This window comes from Balaenoptera borealis (assembly GCF_965194805.1).
Source record: "Balaenoptera borealis genome assembly, chromosome: 8".
NCBI lineage: Eukaryota > Metazoa > Chordata > Mammalia > Artiodactyla > Balaenopteridae > Balaenoptera > Balaenoptera borealis.
This window is the reverse complement of record NC_138865.1, coordinates 23766550-23791451: the sequence shown is the minus strand read 5'-3', so window position 1 is coordinate 23791451 and position 24902 is coordinate 23766550. Positions and strand designations below refer to the sequence as shown.

Here is a 24902-nt window from a genome sequence, read left to right as displayed (position 1 = left end):
AACTTACCTTCTAGTTACCTCATTTCAATATTTATAGATTATAGGAATGAAGTACAGGAAACTGAATTTTACCTTATAGGGAACTTGCATTCAGGAGCACCATCAATTTTAGCCTGCAATGATTGTGCAAATATGTCTAAGAAAAGAAGCATGCACTTAGATGCAGAAATTCTTCCATCTTACAGCTTACAGTGTTTAAGAAGTTGATCTATATGCATATATAATAAGAAAGCTTTTAAAAATATGCCTTTGAAATTCAGTTGTTTATACAAATATTTTTAGGACAATAAGTTTGAAGAATATGACAAGAATTTAGAGCACCAAACTGTTTTGTTTTGTTTTTTAATTGCCAGGTGGTTAAACATCTTTGTCATAAAGCTACAGTAAAGGCACTCATGTGAAATGTACATGTGTGAGGTGTAAGAAGGGATCTCCTCTCTTGGTTACACTATTGCCAATAGCTATTTCAGTCTCGTGAATTCAAACATAATTGGTGGATGCTCCAAGCTTAGAGTCCAAAATCATCCACATGTTTTTGATTTAAATCTCCCAAGATCTTAGATAATACTAAAACAAGGGTGGGAAGATGTTATATGGAGAACAAACGGAGCACAAGTACAATGAAATGTGATTTTTCACTTGATGAAACACAGGTGAATTAGAAACTATAGAAGACAATGTACAAAATACCCCAAATAACAGCGATCTAAAGTCCCTATTAAAAGCTAGGTTTTCATAGGATATTTTAAAAGAATCAAAAGAAATCATTTTTTTTGGTTTTAGTTCTTCAGCTTTTTTTTTTTTTTTTTTTTTTATATTTGTTCCTCTGTATGTGTTGTGTCTTTTATTTTCTGGATATTTTAAAGATTTTCTCCTATCTTTACTCATTAGTAATCTGAGTATGATATGCCCAGGCATGGTTTTCTTTGTATTGATATTTATCATGTTTGGGGTTTTCTTTTTTTTTTTTTTTAATTAATTTATTTATTTATTTATTTTTGGCTGTGTTGGGTCTTCGTTTCTGTGCGAGGGCTTTCTCTAGCTGCGGTGAGCGGGGGCCACTCTTCATCGCGGTGCGCGGGCCTCTTATTATCGTGGCCTCTCTTGTTGCGGAGCACAGGCTCCAGACGCGCAGACTCAGTAATTCTGGCTCACGGGCCTAGTTGCTCCGCGGCATGTGGGATCTTCCGAGACCAGGGCTCGAACCCGTGTCCCCTGCATTAGCAGGCAGAGTGTCAACCACTGTGCCACCAGGGAAGCCCCCGAGTTCTTCAGCTTTTTTATAAGATAGCCTCAATTTAAAATAATTACACTAATTAGTTTCACTCAGTAAGAGAATGCAATTCTGTGCTATCAGTTTGTCAGACATATATCACAAAATAAAACAACCGAATAAAATAATTGAGTATCCCTTCTCCAAACCGTCTTCCTCTCTGTTGCTCTCATGTTCCCTCTTTCTAACACCTAATTTCTATTCGTGGCAAGCCTTACACCTCGGGTGACGCTTACTGTGTAAGTCCCCATAAACCAGACGTCCATCTGTTCTTTCTTTCTTTCGATTACTTCCGATGATAAAGCCACTCCTCTGTTACTGAGGTGGTGGCAACAATGGATATTTGTAGTGCGCTCCATCTTTTGTATGCCCTTCATTGAAGGCTGCTGAGTTGGTAGCTTCACGAAGGAGGATGCACTCTTCGGCATTTGTACGTGTGTGTTTGGGGAAGAGGGTTTGGTCATCGTTTTCATTCAAAAAGAAATGCTGACAGCTTCACTCCAAATTAATATTGTATACTTTTCCATGCCATCAATATTGACATTTGGAAATCTTATTCATTAGTCCGTGATCTGGAAGGAAACTATTTTAATGGCTCTTGGCCCTTGCATCTGTGATTCTCTTGTCATTGAAATCTGTAAAAAAAATGATATTAACTCTGAAATATTATACTTTTAAACATTATTGACTTCCTGGGAAGAAGTCATATGTTAGAACCTTACAGCATACACTTCAGCAATAGAAAAACTATTAAGTGCTGTTTATTTAATTTAATAACACAGTCTAGGCCATTTAATTTTTTAGCCAGATTTATTAAGATACAATTCATATAAGATTATAACTCACCCATTTAGAGTGTAAAATTCAGTCGTTTTTAGTATATTCACAGATATGTGCAATGATCACGACGGTTAATTTTAAAACATTTTTGTCACCTCAAGAAGAAATCCCATACCTATCACCCTACTATCCCCACAAGCCTCCTAGCCCTAAGCAATCACTTACTGCATTTTTGTTAAATCTCTAAAACCTTCATGAATCAGCACTTTGCTACAAATCTACAACTCTCTCTGCCACTATTTCTTTAATTAGAAACTTTTTTTTGAGCAGTGTTAGGTTTACAGAAATATTAAGCAGATATAGAGATTCCATTTATTCTATTCTCCTGCCAACGCCCCATTCCCTTTTCCCCAATTATTAACATCTTGCATTAGTGGTACATTTTTACAATTGATGAACCAATACTGATATATTCTTGTTAATTAAGTTTTACATTAGAGTTCACTATTTGTGTTGTATGTTCTGTAGGTTTGGATAAATGTATAATGACATGTATTGACCATTACAATCTCATACATAATAGCTTCACTGCCCTAAAAATTCTTGTAATCTACCTGTTCATCATTCCTCTCTTGTCCCTAATTCCTGGCAACCCCTAATCTTTTTAGTGTCTCCATAATTTTGCCTTTTCCAGAGTGTTGTGGAGTTGGAAGATTTTCTTCCATGTTATCTTCCAGAAGTTTTATAGCTTTGTGTTTTATATTTAGGTCTGTGTTCTATTTTAACTTAATGTTCGTGAAAGGTGTAAGGTTTGTTTCTAAATTCACTTTTTTTTTTTTTTTTTGCATGTGGATGTCTAGTTATTCCAACATTGTTTGTTGAAAAGACTATCTTTGTTCATCATATTGCCTCTGTTCCTTTGTCAAAATCAGTTGACTGTATTTGTCTTGGTCTGTTTCTGGGCTTTCTATTCAGTTCCATTGATCTATTTGTCTATTCTTTTGCCCATACCACACTGTCTTGTTACTGTTAACTTTATAGTAAGTCTTGATTTTGGGTAATGTTAATCCTCCAACTTTGTTCTCTCCCTTCAATACTGTGTCAGCCATTCTGGGTTTTTATAAACTTTAGAATCAGTTTGTCAATATCCACAAGATCACTTGGGATTTTGATTGGGATTAATTAAATCTGTAGATCAAGTTGGGAAGAACTGACATCTTAACAATTTTGATCATCCTATACATGACCATGTAGTATCTCTCCATTTGTTTAAATTATTTGATTTCTTTCATACAGGTTTGTAGTTTTTCCTCATATAGATATTACACATATTTTCTTAGACTTATACCTAAGTATTTCATTTTTGGGTGTTAATGTAAATGATACTGTGTTTTTAATTTCAAAACCCAGTTGTACATTGCTGGTGTACAGGGAAGCAATTAATTTGTATATGTGAAAAATGTATCCTGCAACCTTGCTATAATTGCTTATTAGTTCTCAAAGTTTTTTGTTGATTCTGTGAGATTTCCTACATAGATGATCATGTCATCTACAAAAACAGTTTTATTTCTTCCTTTCCAATTTATATACTTTTAATTTCCTTTTTTTGTCTAATTATATTAGCTGTGAATTCTAGGACAATGTTGAAAAAATGTGTTAAGAGGCGATATCCTTGCCTTGTTCTTTTTTATTTATTTATTTATTTATTTTTGGCTGTGTTGGGTCTTCGTTTCTGTGAGGGCTTTCTCTAGTTGCGGCGAGCCGGGGCCCCTCTTCATCACGGTGCACGGGCCTCTCACTGTCGTGGCCTCTCGTTGCGGAGCACAGGCTCCAGGCGCGCAGGCTCAGTAGTTGTGGCTCACGGGCCTGGCTGCTCCGCAGCATGTGGGATCTTCCGAGACCAGGGCTCGAGCCCGTGTCCCCTGCATTAGCAGGCAGATTCTCAATCACTGCGCCATCAGGGAAGCCCCCTTGCCTTGTTCTTAATCTTAGTGAGGAAGCATCTAGTTTCTCACTAATAAATATTATATTAGCTGTAGGTGTTTTGTAAATTCTCATTATTAAGTTGCAATAGTTCCCTTCTCTTTCTAGTTTACTGAACGTTTTTGTCATGAATGAATGCTGGATTTGTCAAATGCTTTTTCTGTATCTATTAATAGGACCATATAGTTTTTCTTCTTTAACCTGTTTATATGATGAATTACACTAGTTGGTTTTCTTATGTTGAACCAGCCTTGTATACCTGGAATAAATCCCACTTGCCCATGGTGTATAATTCTGTTCATACATAGTTGGATTTGATTGACTAATATTTTGTTCAGGATTTTTGCAACTATATTCATTTGTCTGAATTTTTCCTTTTTTTTGTAATGCTTTGTATGCTTTTGGTGTTAAGATAATGCTGGTTTCATAGAATGAGTTAGAAAGTATTCATTCTAGTTCTATTTTTAGAGAATAAGCATACATTTTCCCTAAAATATTTGTTAAAATTCACCAGTGAACCAATCTGGCCCTAGTGCTTTCTTTTCGGCAGGTTATTAATTATAGTTTCAAATCCTTTAATAGATATAGGCCTATTGAGATTGTCTGTTTCCCCGTGTGTAATTTTGGTGCTGGAACAACTGGACAGCTACATGCAAAAAAAAAAAATGAATTTAGACAAAGACCTTACACTTTTCATATACATTAAATGTATCTCAAAATGGATCATAGAACTCAATATAAAATGCAACAGGACTTCATTAAAATAAAATAATAATAAAATAAAATGTAATGCCCCCGGTAAGCCTTTTTAGATTCTTAAATCATGTGTTTCTCCCTAATTATGCCTTAATTTCACCTGGTTTATACCTCTGCAATATTTATAAAAGAAATCTTGCATGTTATATGTACATGCCTATCAACTCCATTGGACTGTGACCTCGTTGAGGGCTGGTAGGATGTGTCATTCATCTTTGGTGCCAGTTCAACATTTGTTCTGGTACAAAATAGTAAGTAGAATATATCCTTTGAATTGAACAATGCAGAGTTTTTGTTAATTGAAAATTCAGTTTCACAGGCCTACAATTACTAAATGGTATAGGGACACAAAACTCTTTATAACTAAAACATTCACGAGTACATTTATGAAATCAGTGTCCTCTCAGCTCTCCTTTGCTCATCATAGTGGAATTGATCCCCACCCACCAGGTCAGGTGTTTGATTAGTTCTTTTTGATAGGGGAATGGTGCCAATAACCACTAATCAAAACAATTGCAATGAAGTTGACTGCCAGGGAAATAGTCCCATCAAAGGAGTATGATTAGACTTGGTAAAAGTGGGGCAAAGGGAAGGGAGAAGGAAAAGCAGAAGTGTACAAGCAATCTCCCCAAGTAAGGGGGAAGACCAAAAAGAAGGAAGAGTGGGGCAGTGGTGGAGGTTCTCCCCAGGTTCTCTCCAGGCAGACAGCAGGAACAAGCAGGGCAGGGAGGTGGTGGTGAGTAAGGACACCTCAGTGTTGTAGGTGTAAGGACACCTACAGTATGGAGCTGCAGGCTTAAACTTTCCAGAATAAATCTCAGCTTTGGATAGGAGCCTGTTATCAGACCCACCCTCAAATCACTAGGCACTAACTATCCTATGGAAAAGGGCAGAGTCCAAAATTTTGATTAAAAATAATATATGAGCTTAAAACAAATATAAGCCTACATATTTTTAACAGAGAAACTTAACATATCTACTAGATATTGGGAAATCTGAGCTCTTATGAACCCAAATAAAAGCAGGGAAAAGATAGCAGAGATACTGTTTGAAAGTGACTGGTTTTTTGGTGTGTATGTCCATGCAGGTAGCCCTTACTTTGTGTGCCCATGGTTTGTTGACTGGTGCACATTGTGCTACTCACAATTGCTCCTTGTCAAAGTATCATTTTCATAAATTAAACTCATGACTCATGCAAATGTAAAATCAGTATATGGCACAGATTTAATGAACCCATTAATAAGAGAACTGGCATGATGGTAGTGCTGATTCAAAAGAACTAAATGGGGTAGAAGCTTTTATAGTAGCTGGAAGAATTCTTAAATAGGATTACTGATTTTAGATAAAAAATAGCTAATGTTCTGTAGGGAAAATCAGCTAACATTCTGAATTTTGGAAATTGTATTTTCCATCAGAAAGGAATCATTTGCATCCCTACTGAACAGACATTATTTGTATTGCTATCTGACAGAAATCAAGGTACAAATTAACATCAACCCCTTCAGAATTACAGCATACCTTTATCAATAGTAAATAACAAGTTAAACAAAGATGCAAAGGTACATGCCTAGAGATTCAGATAATCCGCAGGCAGGCCTGATAATCAAACCCTAGCATAACTAAGAAAGAACAGGCAAAAGTCCCTTTAGTTTTTTTCAGGCTTTTGGATAATTTTCCTTAACACCATTTTACAAAGGTTTTTCTCTTCCATATCTTACTGATGTCAAGGAGACTAGAATTACTGGGAAGGGTATTCTCAGATATATTATCAAGTTATCCCATTGTAAAAAATACCAAAAACCAAAAAACGAATCTTGAAGCTATCCACATGATTAAAGAAAAACTATACCATGTGGGGGACAATTTTGAGTGAGAGCAGAAACTGCTCTTAGAAAGCATAGTATTAGTGAGTTCTTACAGGCTCCCAGGTAGCTACATCATCAGAGAGAAGGAAGCACCAGAAGAGGTATTTTACCCATGTTTGGTCAATACGAGGGAGTGCAGAATTGCTTTTGACACAGTCTAGAGGCTGACATTGATACCATGCCAGAGACCCGTAAGCATGTTGTGCTTTCTCAAAGGTCTTCTCTGTGAGCTGAGCTGCCTTCGAACTTAGAACATGAATTGTATGGTTTTACCTTGAACAAGATTCTGGAAATAGTTTATAAAATAATATCTGCACATAGGCCTCACCTTGGAGAGAGCTCATGACATTCCTGGGCACTGCAGTGCTACCAGATACCATGAGAAATAGAGGCAGGACAAGAATACCAAGGGAGGGTTGCTCAGCATAGATGACTGATGTGACCATTGTGATGATCTGACCAACTCCAAAGTTCATTCCCATGTCACCACTAAAACATTTTTTCCCCTTCATTGCTGATGTCTGAGAGGAAATTTCTTTCCTCTACCCTCTTAGGTTTATTCTTAGGGGCCTGCAAAGTAAACTGACAAACGACAGAATAATGGAAGAAAAAACATAAATTATTTAATTAATATTTTCTGTGTGAAAGAGTCCAACAGGAAGGAAGTAAAACTCAAAGAAGTAGTTAGACTTGGGGACTTGTATTCCATTTTTAAGAAAGGAAAGGGGGTTTGGAGGAAAGTGAGTAGGAAATATATGGGGAACCTGATGGGAGATAAGCGCTATTTTCATAAGGTTTGTTTATGTAGACTCATATCAGTGCCCATTCTCCACCTTTGGTGACAAGAGTCACTCTCTTCTTCCTGGTTCGGGAGAGGGGGCCCCCGTCTCAGGGAAAATTCATACCCTGCTTTTAGGGAGAAAAGGGGAGGGAAGATTTCTTCCTGCATCTGCTGATTTTCAATTGCTTTCAGCTCAAAACCATATTTATGCCAAAGTGGCATATTTTGAGGTGGCATTTTTTTTTTTTTTTTAATTTATTTATTTTTGGCTGTGTTGGGTCTTCGTTTCTGTGCGAGGGCTTTCTCCAGTTGCGGCAAGTGGGGGCCACTCTTCATCGCGGTGCGCGGGCCTCTTATTATCGTGGCCTCTCTTGTTGCGGAGCACAGGCTCCAGACGCGCAGGCTCAGTAGTTGTGGCTCACGGGCCCAGTTGCTCCGCGGCATGTGGGATCTTCCCAGACCAGGGCTCGAACCCGTGTTCCCTGCATTGGCAGGCAGATTCTCAACCACTGCACCACCAGGGAAGCCCTCCCCAAAGATTTTTATTGTTCCTTTATAAACTTGACCTCCCACCCCTCTTTGCTCTTCCCATCAACTGACCATTAGACATGATGCCATTAGACGTCAGATTAATTTGCATATAGAATTTTATATAAATAGAGTCATACAGTATATATTGTTTTTTGCCTGGTTTCTTCCACTGCATAACTATCATGTAATTAATCCACATTCTTGCACTTATCTATAATGTATTTATTTTTATTATCGACTATTCTACTATATGGATTTACCACAATTTGTTTATCCTTTCACTTACTGATAAATATTTGTGTTGTTTCCAGCTTAGGCATTATAAATAAAACATTTGCTATCATTAATCTTTTTAATTTTAGCCATCTAATAGGTGTGTAGAAGAATACCATTGTGACTTTTGTTTGCATTTCCCTAATGACTATCATATAGAATAGCTTTTTATGTGCTAAATTGCGTTACATATGTCTTTGGTAAAGTGTCTATTCAAAATTTTTGGCCACTTTTTCAAAAGGTGGGTTTTTTAATTTGTATTATTATTTTAAAAAATTAAAGTATAATGACACACATTATATTAGTCTCAAGTGTACACATAATGATTCAAAATTTGTATATATTGCAAAATGATCATTGCAATAATTCTAGTTAACACCCGTCACCATGCATAGTTACAAAATTGTTTTTTTTTGTATTGACAACTTTTAAGATTTACACTCTTAGCAACTTTCAAATATGCTATACAGTATTATTAACTATAGTCTCAGTGCTGTAGTTTACATTCTAATGACTTATTTATTTTATAACTGCAAGTTTGTACCTTTTGATCCCCTTTACCTATTTCATGCATACCACCATCCCCCACCTCTGGCAACCACTAATTTGTTCTCTAAATCTATAACCTTGTTTTGTTTATTTGTTTGTTTCTGTTTTCCTTAGATTCCACATATAGGTAAGATCATATGGTATTTGTCTTTCTCTATCTGACATATTTTTCTTAGCATAATGCCCTCAAGGTCCATCCATGTTATCTCAAATGTCAAGATTTCTTTCTTTTTTTATGACTGAATAATATTTCATTGTGTATATATACATTTTTTTATACATTCATTCATCAGTGGACACTTTGTTTCCATATCTTGGCTATAGTAAATAATGCTGCAATGAACATGGGGGTGCATATATCTTTTTGAGTTATTGTTTTTATTTTCTTTGTCTAAAAACCCAGAAGTGGAATTGCTGGATCCCATGGGAGTTCCAGTTTTAATTTTTTGAGTAACCTCATACTGCTTTTCACAATGGCTATACCAATTTACTTTCCCACCAAGAGTGCAGAGGGGTTCCCTTTATTCCACATTCTTGCCAATGCTTATCTATTATGTTTTTGGTGATAGCCATACTAACAGGTGTAAAGTGATATCTCCTTGTGGTTTTGATTCCCATTTCCCAGTAATTAGTGATATTCAGCATCTTTTATGTGCTACCTGTTGGCCATTTGAATACCTTCTTTGGAAAAATGTCTTTTCAAATTCTTTGTTCATTTTTTAATTGGATTATTTGACTTTTCTGCTATTCAGTTGCATGAGTTCCTTACATATTTTGGATATTAACTCCTAATCAAATATGTGGTTCACAAATATTTTTTCCCATTCCATAGGTTGCCTTTTCATTTTGTTTATTATTTCCTTTGGTGCTCAGAAGCTTTTTAATTTGATATAGACTCACTTGTTTGTTTTTTATTTTGTTGCTTGTGCTTTAGGTGTCATATCCAAAAAAATCATTGCCAAGATCCTTGTGAAGAAAGATTTTTTTTATGTTTTCATCTGGGAGTTTTATGTAAGCCTGGTTTCAGGGCTTACATTCAAGTCTTTAATCTATTTTGTGTTAATTTCTGTGTATGGCGGAAGACACTGGTCTTGTTTTATTCTTTTACGTGTGGTTGTCCAGTTTCCCCAGCACCATTTATTAAAAAGACTGTCCTTTCCCCATTGTATATTCTTGGCTCCTTTGTTACAAATTAATTTACCATATACATGTGGGTTTATTCCTGGTCTCTCTATTTTGTTCCATTAATCAATGTATCTTTTTTTTATACCAATATATATCATAGTTTTGATTACTATAGCTTTGTAATATAATTTGAAATCAGGGAGCATGATGTCTCCAGCTTTGTTCTTCTATCTCAAGACTGGTTTGGCTATTTGGGGTCTTTTGTGATTCCATACTAATTTTAGAATTTTTTGTTCTATGTATGTGAAAAATACCATTGAAATTTTGATGAGGATTGCACTGAACCTGTAGATTGCTTTGAGTAGTATGGACATTTTAACAATATTAATTTTCCCAACCCATGAGCACAAAATATCTTTTTCTTTGTTTCCTCTTCAACTTCTTTCATTAATGTCATAGTTTTCAGTGTACAGGTCTTTCACCTCCTTGGTTAATAAAAGTGTGGGCATCCTTGTCTTGATCCTGATCTCAAAGGAAAATCTTTCAGCTTTCCACCATGGTGTATGATGTTAGCTGTGGACTTGTTATATAAGCCCTTTATTATGTTGAGGTATGGTCCCTCTATACCCATTTTGTTGAGAGTTTTTCTTAAATGAATGTTGAATTTTGTCAAGTGCTTTTTTTCTGCATCTATTGAGATGGTCATATGATTTTTATCCTTCATTTTGTTAATGCAGTGTGTCACATTGATTGATTTGTGGATATTGAACAATCCTTGCATCCCTAGAATAAATCCCAGTTGCTCAGGTATGTGATTCTATTAATTACTGTAGAATCTTGTTTGCTAATGTCTTGTTGAGGATTTTTGCATCTATGTTTACTGTTCATCAGGGATTAAATCTTTGGGAAAGAAATGGGTGATCCAAAATGATTAGGTTATAAAACATGTTCTTATTAGATTCTTGTATTTATTTTTATTAGTCATTATATGAGCCATTTATTGATTTTATTTTTTTGGCATCCTTTTCTGGTTTTGGTATCAGGTAATGCTGGCCTCCTAAAACAAGTTTCAAAGTGTTTCCACTTCTATTTTTTGGAAAATTTTGAAAAGGATTGGTATTAATTCTTCTTTGAATGTTTGGTAGAATTTACCAGTGAAGTCATCTGGTTCTGGACTTTTTTGTTGGGATATTTTTGATCACTAATTCAATCTCTTCTTGGTTTGTTCAAATCTTATTATTGGGTTTTAAGAGTTCTTTATATGTTCTTTATAGATACAAGTTCTTTATCAAATATGTTACTTACAAGTATTTTCTCCAGTCCATGGCTCCTATTTCGATTTTCTTAACTGTGAATGCTTTTTTCAAAGAGCAGACATTTTTATCATGATGAAGTCCAGTTGATTGATTTTTTCTTTTATGTATTGTGATTTTAGTGTCATATCAAAGAAATATTTGCCTAACCCAAGGTCACAAAGATTTTCTCCTATGTTTTCTTGTAAAAGTTGTATAATTTTAGGTTTTACAATTAGGTCTACAATCCATTTTGAGCTAACTTTTGTATAAAGTGTGAGATATGAATGAAAATTTATTTTTCGTTTACACAAGGATCAAATTGCTCCAGGACTATTTGTTGAACAGACGATCTTTTCTCTACTGAGTTGCCTTTGTAGCACAAAATCAAAACTATTATGTCATGAGTTTTGCCCAAACCCAGTCAGATTCCCATCTTGAAAATCCACCTTAAACCATTGGAGTTCAGACCCCTAATCTTGTAAATATGTTCCCACAACTCCTGCTTCTGATAACTGCTAAGATTCTGCCAAGGTGGTGTTCTCACTCGCTGATGGAGGTTTAAAAAACTTAGCGGTGCTTCATGGAGAGATAACCAACTGACAAATTCCAACCCAATCTGATAATTTCTTTATTTTAAATTGAAATAATTATTTAAGAATGTGTTTAGATAGGAGATATTATACTTAATTAGGGTTCATTTTGTCAGGTGTGATTTCACAAGGAATTTTTTTATCATAACTTAAGATTTACTGTTGTGAAAAATATTTGACATTAGCTTTTGAAAAGCACAATTAGTCAAATTTGCACTTAAAATTATAATTCTTTTATTTTTAAATTAGAACTGTTTATCCTTTAATATTTAATAAGGGCTTCATAAGAGTGCTTCTCACTTTTGTTTATTCATACAAAAATTACTTTTGGGAAACATTAGTTTGTAACACTGCAACAAGAAACTACAGGAACTATAGGACTAAAAACAGTAACATTTGGTCACAGCAACTCGTGGCAAACATAATATAAACTACAGCTTAGAGACCACGATGGTATAGATTAAATCTTTGGGATAGAAATGAGTGATCCAAAATGCATTAGGTTATAAAACATATTCTTATTAGATTCTTGTATTTATTTCTGTTAGTAATTATAAATATAAGCCATTTATTGAAGTCTCATGATATTTCTAGCCATGATCATTTTCCAGGAAGTGTTTTTATAAAATACACATGATTTTATTCTCATATTAAAAATGTGGATACTGAGGGCTTCCCTGGTGGCGCAGTGGTTAAGAATCCGCTTGCCAATGCAGGGGACACGGGTTCGAGCCCTGGTCTGGGAAGATCTCACATGCTGCGGAGCAGCTAAGCCTGCAAGCTACAACTACTGAAGCCCGCGCCTAGATCCCGTGCTCTGCAACAAGAGAAGCCACCGCAATGAGAAGCCTGCGCACCGCAAGAAAGGGTAGCTCCCGCTTGCCGCAGCTAGAGAAAGCCCACGAGCCCAAGGCAACCAAAAATAAAATAAATAAACATAAATAAATTTTTTAAAAAATGTGGATACTGAGATTTAGAGAGCTCTGGTGAGGAGCAGAGCTCCAACGCCTTCCTTGTCTCCTATCCTGTTGGGCTCTGTACCCTCTCCTTCCCTAGGTCCACAGAGCCTCAAGTCTATTGAAACTGATTGGGTCCTCTCTGCTCAATGTCAACCTGCCTGTTTTCTTTGTTACTTCTTTGCTCTAATACACTACCCAGATCGTGGCTTGGAGGATTTGTATGCAGGGTTATTTACCATCCACAATTAGGAAACCCCTCCCCGTGTGTTCTTCGGTCTCTGGCCATGGCGTTGGCAGTAGTCTGGGCTCACTCTCACTTATCACTGAGCCTCTGATTGGAGTCCTGGCGGCCGAGGCACTGTCACTCATGACAGCACAGCCTTTCTCCTTCGATACTTTCATAATCTGAAAATGAAATGCACATCTTTCACTGGTAGATTAGAAATAGAATTTTCTTCTCTACTTTTCGTTTGCAGACTAGGTTTTAAAGCCTCAAGTGACTGTGTGAACTTTATCTTGTCTCTGCCAGCTGTCTGCATCAGCAGCATGGGATGACTTTGGTTGCCAGACCTTTCTCATGCTATCCACCCATCAAATGGCTTCAACCCAGGGTCCCAGGAGTGTGCTGGTTTCCTGAGGAACAAAATCCTATCTTCCAACAGAACGCTTACTTCCAGCTACTCACTGGCACATACAGAGTCATACAGAGTTTGTAAACCTAGCTTTTCTTCTTACTACTTGGAGATTAATCCTATAATGCCCTCATTCTTCCAGAACAATAGTTCTCCACATGAGAATTAAACAATTGCTTCTTTAAGCCACATTGAGCCACATCTGGCAGGAAATGTTGTACTGAAAATTGGAAGATCTAACTGGTGGCTGGATTTGACATCGCTGAGTCTTTTGTAATATTCTCTGCTTCATTTTGCTGAGAAATGAAAGTTTGCATTAGGTGGTCTGGAGTTGTGAAACACAAATGTGGACATATGGAAAAAATTCTCAAAGCTCTTTTTATTTTTCTTGAAGTGACAATATTGCCTTATGTTTAAATCCATTGAGTAGAATAATATTACTTATTTAAAAGCCTACATATTTTCAGCTTTATAATATCAGGCATGCCTATGGAAAGAAGCCTTTCATCAGAGAGGGGAAATAGTATTTAGAATGACAATTGTAATTTTAGCAGTTTAACTGGGACTTTTTATTTTTTATTATTTGGTTAAAGGGCCAGATAGTAAATATTTAGGCTCTGTGGGCCTGCAACTACTGAACGCTGCCACTGCAGAGTGAAAGCAGCCTTGGACTGTACTTAATGAATGGGTGTGGCAGTGTTTTCAATGAAACATTGTTTAGACAGGAACAAAGCAGATTTGGACCTCATGCCAGTTTGTTGACCCTTACCCTAGAAAAAACTCTGAGTTTCACATTCTTTTTTTATATCCCCATGACCCTCCTTTCTAAAATCATCTGCCATCTGTACCGTGCAGTGCAATGTTAAGTTGCCAGATTTATATTTGTTGATTGTAAGTATGTCTCCCAAACTATATATTTATATGAAATTCAAATTTATCTGGGCATGGTGTATTTTACCTGGCAACCCTATCCCAGTGACCTTTTCCCCACATATTCCACCTTAATTTGGAGCTTGATGTCCTTCCCTAGATCAAAATCTTCTTTGGAAAATGTCTGAAGTTCTTAAAGATCAGCTGAGGGGGAATTTAGGGCCACACTGCCTTTCCTACAATTGCCTTTGTTGCATGTTAGGAACAATAATGAAGGAAAAGGAACAAAGTTTTTGTCTCAGGCTAAATACAAACACATCTGTACTTGTGCAAGAGAGGTTTGGTGGAGCCGTAATTTCCTTTCCATTCCCTGAACATCTGCCCTGGTCACAGGTTACCTATTGTTTCTAGGTAAGTGAATCCTGATGGAGTCAACATGGAGGACGATATTCAGAGAGGAGGGGTCTTAAAGGGATACCTATAAATTGTTTTAAATTTTAATGTTTGGTGGCATTATGATATGATACAGAAGAGAACCTACCTAGTACAGAGTAAATGCTTCAGTGCATACATGTTCATTATCATTCCCTAGTCCTTTAACATCCCAATTATTTCAATTCATTCAATATAAAATATTCAAAGAAAAATTCTGCCCATATCCTCTGTACTTGCTTAATAAATAAGCATCATTAAAGTTAAAATTTAGAAGAATGAGACTATACAAGTCACAAGATCAAGGTATTATTTCAGTCATTCTAAATGATGTTGGTATTTGAGTTCAAATTACATTGCACGCTGGCTCTGAAAGGGGCAGAATTATTTTCCAGAAAATGTTGGCAAAGATCTGCCAGGCTGTGAGAAGTTGGTTCTCATGTACTCTGGGCTGTGAGAGAACACTGTGTCTTTTCCCATAAACACGAGGGAAGGTGAACGGGCTCTGGGGACTTCTGATGGGGAAGATAATGAAAGGTGCCTTCATACCTCAGCTGTTCAGCACCATTAACCTTCCCAGTAATTGAAACACACAAAAGGGGGTGATAAGTGAGAGGCCTCCCTCTCGTCTATTACCTGGCAGGTACAATTACTTAAGCCTTCAAATAAAGGAACGACTTTAGGTTCCTTTTCAACCATTCTTTACACAAAAATCAACCAAAGCTTTTTGTTTTTTAACTCTAATGTTATAATCATTTCTTTCTTTTGATTTGTGCCTGTGGATTAAAGCATACCCAGCTCAATAAGGTGGGCATTTGTTATTTAATTAATGTAACTAATAAAGTCCACCATGTAGAAAAGGTTACAGCAACAAAAAAAAGAGGTCTTAAAGGTTTACCATAGGAGACCAATTTACGATTCAAAGTGGTTTTAGACTGACAGGCAAAAATAAGATTTCATTTTCCACATGGAAATGAAAAATATAAATGCAAAATTTTAATCTAGTTCAAGCTGAGGAATAACATCATATTGTAATTACAATACAAGGAAAATGAACCTAATCCTATAAATGTGTGTATGGACATGAAGGAAACTAGTTTTCATCAGTTATGTCAATGACATAACAATAGAGCAATGGAAGTGTGTGTGTGTGTGTGTGTGTGTGTAGGGAGTTGTTATTAACACTTCTCTATGCGAATTATACATGTACATATAAGAATGTATTTCTGTGATAAGACAAGAACATCTAGAAAAGCATTTTACAAAGTAGTTATCTTTGCAAAAGCTAAAAGTTCCTATAATTAAAAAGCAAGTCATCCAGCTCCTGTCACATACTCACAGTATCATCCAGTGACATTTATATCAAAACTTGCTATTATAAGTTAGATTCTATTTGCTTTTGAATCTACTTGAATTATGCAGCCATTATTTGAGCTAAATTACAAAAATGTTAAATGTTTCTATTATCTAAATCAAGATGAAACAGAAAGATATTTCAAAGTTTCTGATACAATTTTTTTTTTCTTTTTTAAAGGGGAAGAGGAGAAAATGAGGAGTCTTTTTTTTTTTAATTGACTGATTGATTGATTGCTATGTTGGGTCTTCGTTTCTGTGCACGGGCTTTCTCTAGTTGCGGCAAGCGGGGACCACTCTTCATCGCGGTGCGCGGGCCTCTCACTATCGCGGCCTCTCTCGTTGCGGAGCACAGGCTCCAGAGCGCAGGCTCAGTAATTGTGGCTCACGGGCCTAGTTGCTCGGCAGCATGTGGGATCTTCCCAGACCAGGGCTCGAGCCCGTGTCCCCTGCATTAGCAGGCAGATTCTCAACCACTGCGCCACCAGGGAAGCCCTCTGATACAATTTTAAGTGAAAATGGTGAGAAAGTGAAGCTGCCAGATGGCATATATTTAATTTCTGCTCAGTTTTCTTCCATCACAAATACCCTGTGCTGGGCAGAGACTGAGGTCTAAATGGTCCTCATTCTTCACGCTCCTGGATTCACCCTCTTTGCCACATGGCTTTTCAGCTCCTTTTACTGAAGAGGCAGAATCTGTTCTCCCGACCCTTGATCCCGAGTTAGGTTATGAGATTTACTTCGGTCAATGGAATGCCAGCTGATGTGACACACGAAGATCAGAACAGACTTGTATTTTTCTGCTTCTTCTCTTAGTTCTGTGCCACCGCTGTGAGAGGTGCCTGGGTTTGTTTGCTGCGCAATGATACACAAGTCCAGTCATCTCAGATGGGGCCATTCTCCATCAGCGGACAACAGCCTCCCCAAGGCAGGTGCGCAGGAGACCAGAACACCTGCTGAGCCAAGAGTGTGGTCTTGAGACCCCTGAGCTCAGTAAAGTGGTGTCTGCCACTGAGGTTTCTGGTTGATTCACAGCATGATTATGGCAGTAAATAACGGATATTGCTGCTTATGTTTTTTAACTCCTATTTTTCAGTTACATTTCTCTTTGGAATAGTGTGGTAAAGTAGATGTCAATGGATTCAATGTTTTTCTAGAGTTTCTGTATTCCTTTTTAAAAACAGCTTTGAGATATAATTCACCTACTGTACAATTCACCTACTTAAAGTGTCCAATTCAATTGTTTTTTTGTATATTCACAGAGTTGTGCATTCATCTCCATAATCTATTTTATCAATTTTATTGATAAAAAAAATTTTGGAAATTTTATCAATTTCCAAAACAAGAAATCTTTCTTTTTCTAGCCTACAAGTCTCCCATCTCCCACAGCCCCAAGCAAACACTCATCTACTTTCTGTCTCTATAGGTTTGTCCTTTCTGACATTTCATATCAATGGGCTCATATAATATATGGTTCCTTATGACTGACTAATTTCACTCAGAGTATTTTCAAGATTCCTCTACATTGGAGTACTTCATTCATCAGTACTTCAGCCTAAAAAAATATCACTGGAATTATGGAATAAACTTAATCCTTAAGGGTGTATTTTTTTAATTATCCAGCACTATTACGAGTTCTCAGTCTTGTTTTCAATTTAAAAAGACTTTTAATGATAATCATTAAAATGCTTATGGTTGAATTTAGATTCAATTCTGTGCAATAAAATCAAATTGGTTATAACACAATAAAGGCCGTATATGAGAAGCCCATAGCTGATGTCATACTCTGCGCTTTTCCTCTAAGATCAGGAATAAGAGAAAGATGCCCACTCTCGCCACTTTTATTCAACATAGTATTAGAAGTCCTAGTCAGAGTAATTAGGCAAAAAAAAAAAAAAAAGAAATCAGCAGCACCCAGCTGGAAAGGAAGAAGTAAAATTGTCAATATTTGCAGATGACATGATATTATATATAGAAAACTCTAAAGACTCCACCAAAAAAACACTGTTAGAACTAATAAACAACTTTAGTAATGTTGCAGAATACAAAATCAATATACAAAAATTGGTTGCATTTCTATATGCTAGTAATAAAACAACACCACTTACAATTGCATCAAAAGAATAAAATACCTATGAATAAATTTAACCATGGAGGTGAAAGACCTGTACATTGAAAACTATAAGACACTGATGAAAGTAACTGAAGAAGACACAAATAAATGGAAAGATATTCTGTGACTCATAGATTAGAAGAATTAATATTGTTAAACTGTCCATACTACCAGAAGCAATCTACAGATTCAATTCAATCCCTATCAAAATTCCAATGGCATTTTACACAGAAACAGAGCAAAAAAATCCTAAAATGTGTAAGGAACCATAAAACACCCTGAATAACCAACGCAATCTTAAGAGAGAACAAAGCTGGAAGCATCATGCTTCCTGATTTTAAGTTATATTACAAAACTATGGTATGGTATTGGTATAAAAACAGGCACATTGATGAATGGAGCAAAATAGAGAGCTCAGAAATAAACGCACACATATATGGTCACTTAATTTATCACAAAGGAGCCAAGAATATACAATGGGGAAAGGACAGTCTGTTCAACAAATGGTGTTGGCAAAACTGGACAGCCACATGCAAAAGAATAAAACTAGACTACTACCTTACACCATACAAAAATTAACTCAAAATGGAATAAAGACTTGAATTTAAGACCTGAAATCATAAAACTCCTAGAAGAAAACCTATACAGTAAGCTCCTGGACATTGGTCATGGCCATGATGTTTTGGATATGACACCAAAAGCAAAGGCAATAAAAGTAAAAATAAACAAGTGAGACTACATCAAACTAAAAAGCTTTTGTACAGTAAAGGAAACCATCAAGAAAATGAAAAGGCAACCAATTGAATGGGAGAAATATTTGCAAATCATGTATCTGATAATGGGCTAATATCTAATATATATAAAGATCTCGCATAACTCAATAGCAAACAAACAATCTAATTAAAAATGGGCAAAGGATCTGAATAGACATTTTTCCAAAGAACACATACAGTTGACCAACAGGTATAGGAAAAGATGCTCAATGTCACTAATCATCAGGGAAATGCAAATCGAAACCACAATGAGATATCACTTCACACCTGTTTGTATGATTATCATCAAAAGATAAGAAATAACAAGTGTTGGCAAGGATGTGGAGAGAAGGAGACACTTGTGCACTCTTGGTGGGAATGTAAATTGGTACAGACAGTATGGAAAATAGCATGGAGTTTCCTCAAAAGATCAAAACTGGGACTACCATATGATCCAGCAATTTCACTTCTGTGTATTTGTACAAAGAAAATGAAAACACTAACTCCAAAAGATATATGCACACCCATGTTTATTACAGAATTATTTACAATAGTTAAGACATGGGAACAACTTCAGTGTTCATTGATGGGTGAATGGATAAAAAAATGTGATACACACACTGGAATACTAGTGAGCCATTAAGAAAAAGGAAATTTTGCCATTTGTGACAACATGGAGGGACTTCGAGAGCATTATGCTAAGTGAAATAAGTTAGAGAAAGATAACCTATGGTCTCACTTATATGAGTAATCTTAAAAAGAAAAAAAAGGAGCCCATAAATACAGAGAACAGATAGTTGGTTGCCAGACTGGGGGGTGGGGATGGGGGTGGGAAGTAGGTGACATGAGTGAAGGGGGTTCAAAAGGTACAAATTTCCAGTTATAAAATAAATAAGCCACAGGGATGTAATGTATAGCATGGTGAATATAGTTATTAATACTGTATTGCATATTTACAAGTTGCTGCAAGTAAATCTTAAAAGTTCTCATCACAAGAAGAAAGAAAAAAATCTGTGACTGTGTATGGTGATTGATGGTAACCAGACTTACTGTGATGTTCATTTTGCAGTACACACAAATGTCAAATCATTGAATTGCACACCTGAAACTAATATAGTGTTCTATGTCAATTATACCTCAATAGAAAAATTCTTATGTCAAGATCAGATGTTGATTTTAATTTTAAATTAGAAAAGGACTTTTAAGGATACACTCAACTCTGCCTCCCTCTTCCTACCCCAAAGAAGTAAAGAAAAATTGTGACCTTTTATGCCTTTCATAAAATTAGAAATTTTGTTTAAAGGGTATAATATATCTCAATTTAAAAAGTTTAAAAAAAAATAATTTTTTTTCCTGGACACTCATGTAGTTGATTCTGTGAATTTATCCTTCTTTGTGATATGATAGAAGGAAGTTCTAGAATCTCCCTTTTCTCTATATGTATGCACCTCAGCTGCTGCCATCAGTGGACATGTGTGCAAGATGATATTGGAGACTGTGGTGCTTGAATTGGGTAGAATGCTGGACAGCTGACTCTGCACTTCATTTTAACGTTAAGCCTCTCTGATTCTACTTGTGCCAGAATGCCAGGAAAAGTGTGTTGTTTATGCACAATCCTGTGAAATGTTTATTAAGCACTTTTGGAAATACCATGCAGTATTGCTTTTTAACTTCAAGTTCTTAGTTGTGGTTTGTTCTATCTTAGATACCAGTGTTTGTTAGTCCCCAAAAGTCCTCCTGGGTTGAAATGGGCTGAATTGGAAAGAAATATTATAAGCAGATAAGGTAGGGGGTCTATGGAGAAAGGAAACCAGGCATGGCTTTCTGGACATAAGAGAACACCTATTAATTTAGTACAAGCCATTTTGTGATCTAAGCCTGGCCAGAGTGCTTGCCCTTGAACAGGTCTCAGTAATCAAGGATCTTAAGGGAAAACAAGAATGCTGACTGTTATCAGGCAAGACAAGTAGCAATAGTAATAATGTATCAGTTGTAAAGACTTCCAGTTCTGTTTCCATGGTAAAGATGAGCCTGAAGCACTCAACCACCAGGTCAGAGGGAACCTAAGGGATGATGGCGTTGACCTTTTCTGATCCTCCGGATTTCAATCAACTAAAGCCTGGGCTCTGCCTACCTCCCAAGCCCTTTCATGAATATACATGTACCCTTAGCTTAAAACTTCCCCAGTTTTGCTGTTTGGGGAGACACTGCTTTGGGAAAGATCCCTGGTGTTCTACTTACTTGCTGCAAGTAACAAATCCTTCCTTCTCTCACTCTTTGTCTTGGTTGTGTCTTTTGGCTCGACACCCACCAAGAGGCGAACCTAGTTTTTCGGGTAACAATATGAGGCTGACTATTCTCTAGCTGAGATTTATGTAATTAGGTGCATAATCCTTTGCTTGTTAAAACCGGGGCTTCCAAGGGCTAGTTATAGGGAACATAGCTCATCAGAGATAACCTGCAAAGACACCGTGCAGTGTGTTTTTTATCACACATGTGACAATCCTTCTCCCTGCAGTCTGTCTCTCCATAATTGTTCTTCAGGATTTGTTGCCTGGGGGCTTATGGGAAAAATGACTCCTAATAGAAATACTATTATATTTTATTCACAGTGTTCTTTCAGAGGATTTAATGATAAATCTGTTCCCATTACAAGAGTAAAGTTAAATGTATTCCCAGATTTAGATAAAACACGCAGAAATAATTTACAGGGAGAAAACTGCTGAATAAAGAAGAAAAATGAATGGAGTCATGTTTTGATCTACGGAGAGCATTGAGAAAGGATTTCATTCGGGTGGGGTGAGTTGATCCTTCCTCTTCTCGGTAGGGAATCCTGAGTGCACAGACTGCTCCCAGGTGAGCAGGAAAACAGATGACTTTGGTCAGGAAATGCCAAGGGTGTAGTTTCACTTAGAATATACTTTCCTAGGCAGCCTGTCTGCACTTACACATATGAGGGTCCACACACTTCTGAACATCGGCAGTTGATTTCTTGTCTTTTATTTGTGACGTGTGCTGATTTCAAGTTCTCTTTTGTGTTTGGTGTGAACTCTGCAGACACATACATATATGCGCGTGCGTGATTTGTGGGGTTTTAATCATCACTTATAGAAATGTGCAAGATTAGATCTACACATTTTCTTCACCTTTCCTTTGTTTTGATTTTTTAAAATTTAATTTAATTTTATATTGGAGTATAGCTGATTTACAATATTGTGTTAGTTTCAGTTGTACAGCAAAGTGATTCAGTTATACATATACATGTGTCCATTCTTTTACAGATTCTTTTCCCATATAGATTATGACAGAATGTTGAGTAGAGTTCCCTGTGCTATACAGTAGGTCCTTGCTGATTATCTGTCATCTTTCTTACATAAAAGAGCAAAGGGCTGTGGAAACAGGTCACAGAATGCAGCGGACTGCCCCTGACCTGCAGGGATTTAGCTTGGAGGCCTTGGCGGTCCCGTTAGGCATCCTTTCTCCTCTGAGCCTGGAGCTCTAGCATCAGCCTACCTGATCCAGCGCCCTGTGGATGAGCATGGTGTTAAGTACTTGACATTCATTCTCTCCTGTAACCCTTGGATCAGTTCTCTGCTGGTAAGACTTCTATTATCTTATGAAACAGACAACTAAGCTGAGGATCACAGATGCTGAGCAGCTGCCGGGGGTCTCACAGGTGGGTACCAACTCCCAGGGCAGCTCTGGGTCTGGTACGTGGAATGCTCAGCAGTTTCCATCCCTTTGTGGGGGTTTCAGACCTGTAATTTCATAATGGCTCTATGACTGGCTATCATCACCATTCTACAAACAAGAAAAGTGAAGCACAAAGCCATGAAGTCTCCAGCGAAAGAAGGCAGCTGGAAAGGGGTAAAACCAGGAGTCGCATCAGCTGTCTGCTAGCAAGTCCCTGCTTTGGGCCCTGCTTTGCCTGGTCTCTTCACGCCTCCTCACCTGGGGCTGCCCTTGTCTTGGAAGATCATGTAATAGCCCCAGTGCTGTCCAGTGGTCAATGCTGTGCACTGCACAAGGACATCTGCCTGCAAATCTCAATCCCTCGTGTGCTGTTTCATCTCTGACTTGTGAAAATCCATCCTGAATGTCTGCTCAAGTAATTTACCAGCATTGTCCTTTTTGGTTTTAATTGACATCAATTATTGAGGCGCCTTCTAACCCATTTTAAATGGATTTCCCATGAACAACTGAATAGAGTTTTCCCAGGTGACAACTTTTCTGTTTCAGAGACCTGAGGACCAGTGAGAAGGGGTTTCAGAGCTCAGCTGACCTGGTCCAAGTCTGGCTTGCTTTGTGACACATCCATTAAACTCTCTGAGATTAGTCTGTCTATCCATTAAATGGGCATAGTAACATTTACTTCAAAGGAATGCTGTGACCATTTATTTAGATTACACACACACACACACACACACACACACACACACACACAGACTGTCTGTTGTATAGGCTTTAAAAAATATTAGACACTTAATGTAAATCATTAATTTATATTTGCTTTAAAAATTAGAAATACCATATTCAGGTTCTGGGACATGTATTAGGCACTAGGAAAATGTCTGACTAATAAATGAAGGTCACTCTACCGCTTGTGGCTTTTTTCAAGGTTCTAAATGCACCCTCCGAGCAAGCTTTGCTCAGTGTTTCCCAGGACTGCTGATTGATGGGGTGGGTGGGAAGAGTTCCTGATTCCCAGGGGCCCTGAGTAGGAGTGGAGAAAGCTGGAAAGTTGGGATCAGAATCTACATATTTGGGTCAAATTCTACTTGTAAATTCTGTGGCCTTGCCAAGCTATTTACGTTTTCTATTCCTGTTTTTGTTTTTTACCCAGGTTGCAGAATAGAAATAATAAAAACAGCTTTTCTGCTTTGTTCTCAGGCATATAATGCCCTACTCAAGGTTAAAGTTACTTTCATATTCTGATCACTTTGGATGGTGCAAGAATGCCTGGACACTGTTCCTAAGTCTCAGCACATTTGTCATGAGTCTGGTCACAGTTTTAGGAGAGTATTGATCCTAGTGATGCCATGCTCATACCTCCTTCATTTACATCTGCTGGCAGCCTCTTTAGGAAGTAGAGGAGGCCATGTGACTTACCTCAAGGTCATGGATCTTGAAATCCTTCTTCCTCCATGGGCCATCAGGCCTCTCTATCTGTATACTCTGAAACAATTTATCTATTTATCTGCCTATCTATCTATCCATTTATTTATCTATCCATTTATTTATTTATTTAAGATGCCTTTTATATTCCATCATTTTTCAATATGAACTTTTGGGTAATTGTATTAAAGAATTTGAATGGAAAGGAATACACATACAGTATATAGAAGTTGATTCAAAACTCTTCATTCTTCAATTAAGTGTATTCAGTTTACCTACTTAACATAAGGTCACTTCCCTGATGATATTTGGAGTAAGATTCCTTCTCCCAGGATGCCAGTTTTTAGTTTTATATATCTGCTGACCACAATTCTCAAATCTCCAAGTAGGAATATACATAATAAAATGCTGACATTATAGTAGAAGTCGGGTCGGTGTTTTAATTAATTATTTTTTAATTTTAATTTTTTCCAGCTTTATTGAGATGTATTCTGACACATAACACTGTATATATAACCGTATATATTTCGAAATGATTACCATAATAAGGTTCTTTAGGTTTTTATTTTTAAATATGAATCATTAAATGAGTTGAGAAAACAAAAGCAGGCTTTTTTACAACAGTTCTCAGTACATGTAAATATTTTCTTCAAACCGGATTAGTTACTTGTCCTAACTTCTTTTCAACCAAAAAAAAAAAAACTCACATCTTTCCTAGCATCAGTGTTAATGCTCAAGCATCATCAGCGTGGTGAAGCTCGGTCTCAGACTGAAGTCCACTGAACTGCTCAGCTGTTCAGAGTGGGAAACCTGCCGGTGAAGGAGCTAGGACCGCGGATTCGGATTCGGAGCGAGCGCAGGTTGAAGACCTTCAC

At 36.9% G+C, this 24902-nt stretch overlaps 1 protein-coding gene and 1 long non-coding RNA gene across 8 annotated transcripts in view; one reads left to right on the top strand and one right to left on the bottom strand.

Moving 5' to 3' along the window:
• LOC309633719 (contactin-associated protein-like 3) overlaps positions 1–24902 on the top strand; it is a 257758-nt gene that overhangs the window by 38357 nt on the left and 194499 nt on the right. For 3 of the 7 annotated variants that reach the window (XM_082402932.1, XM_082402941.1, XM_082402935.1), the window contains one exon: positions 10654–10723. The exons of 3 other annotated variants lie outside the window; for them this stretch is intronic. In XM_082402932.1, the coding sequence (XP_082259058.1) occupies positions 10654–10723 (70 nt within the window). Of the gene's footprint in view, positions 1–10653; positions 10724–24808; positions 24888–24902 lie in introns of those variants that run through there. One more of the 7 variants, XM_082402934.1, reaches the window with a different exon arrangement.
• Positions 938–24815, bottom strand: LOC309633744. Its single transcript, XR_014247704.1, has 2 exons — positions 24735–24815; positions 938–1215 (listed from the first exon to the last, which is right to left on the bottom strand). It is a non-coding gene; the product is annotated as an uncharacterized lncRNA (long non-coding RNA).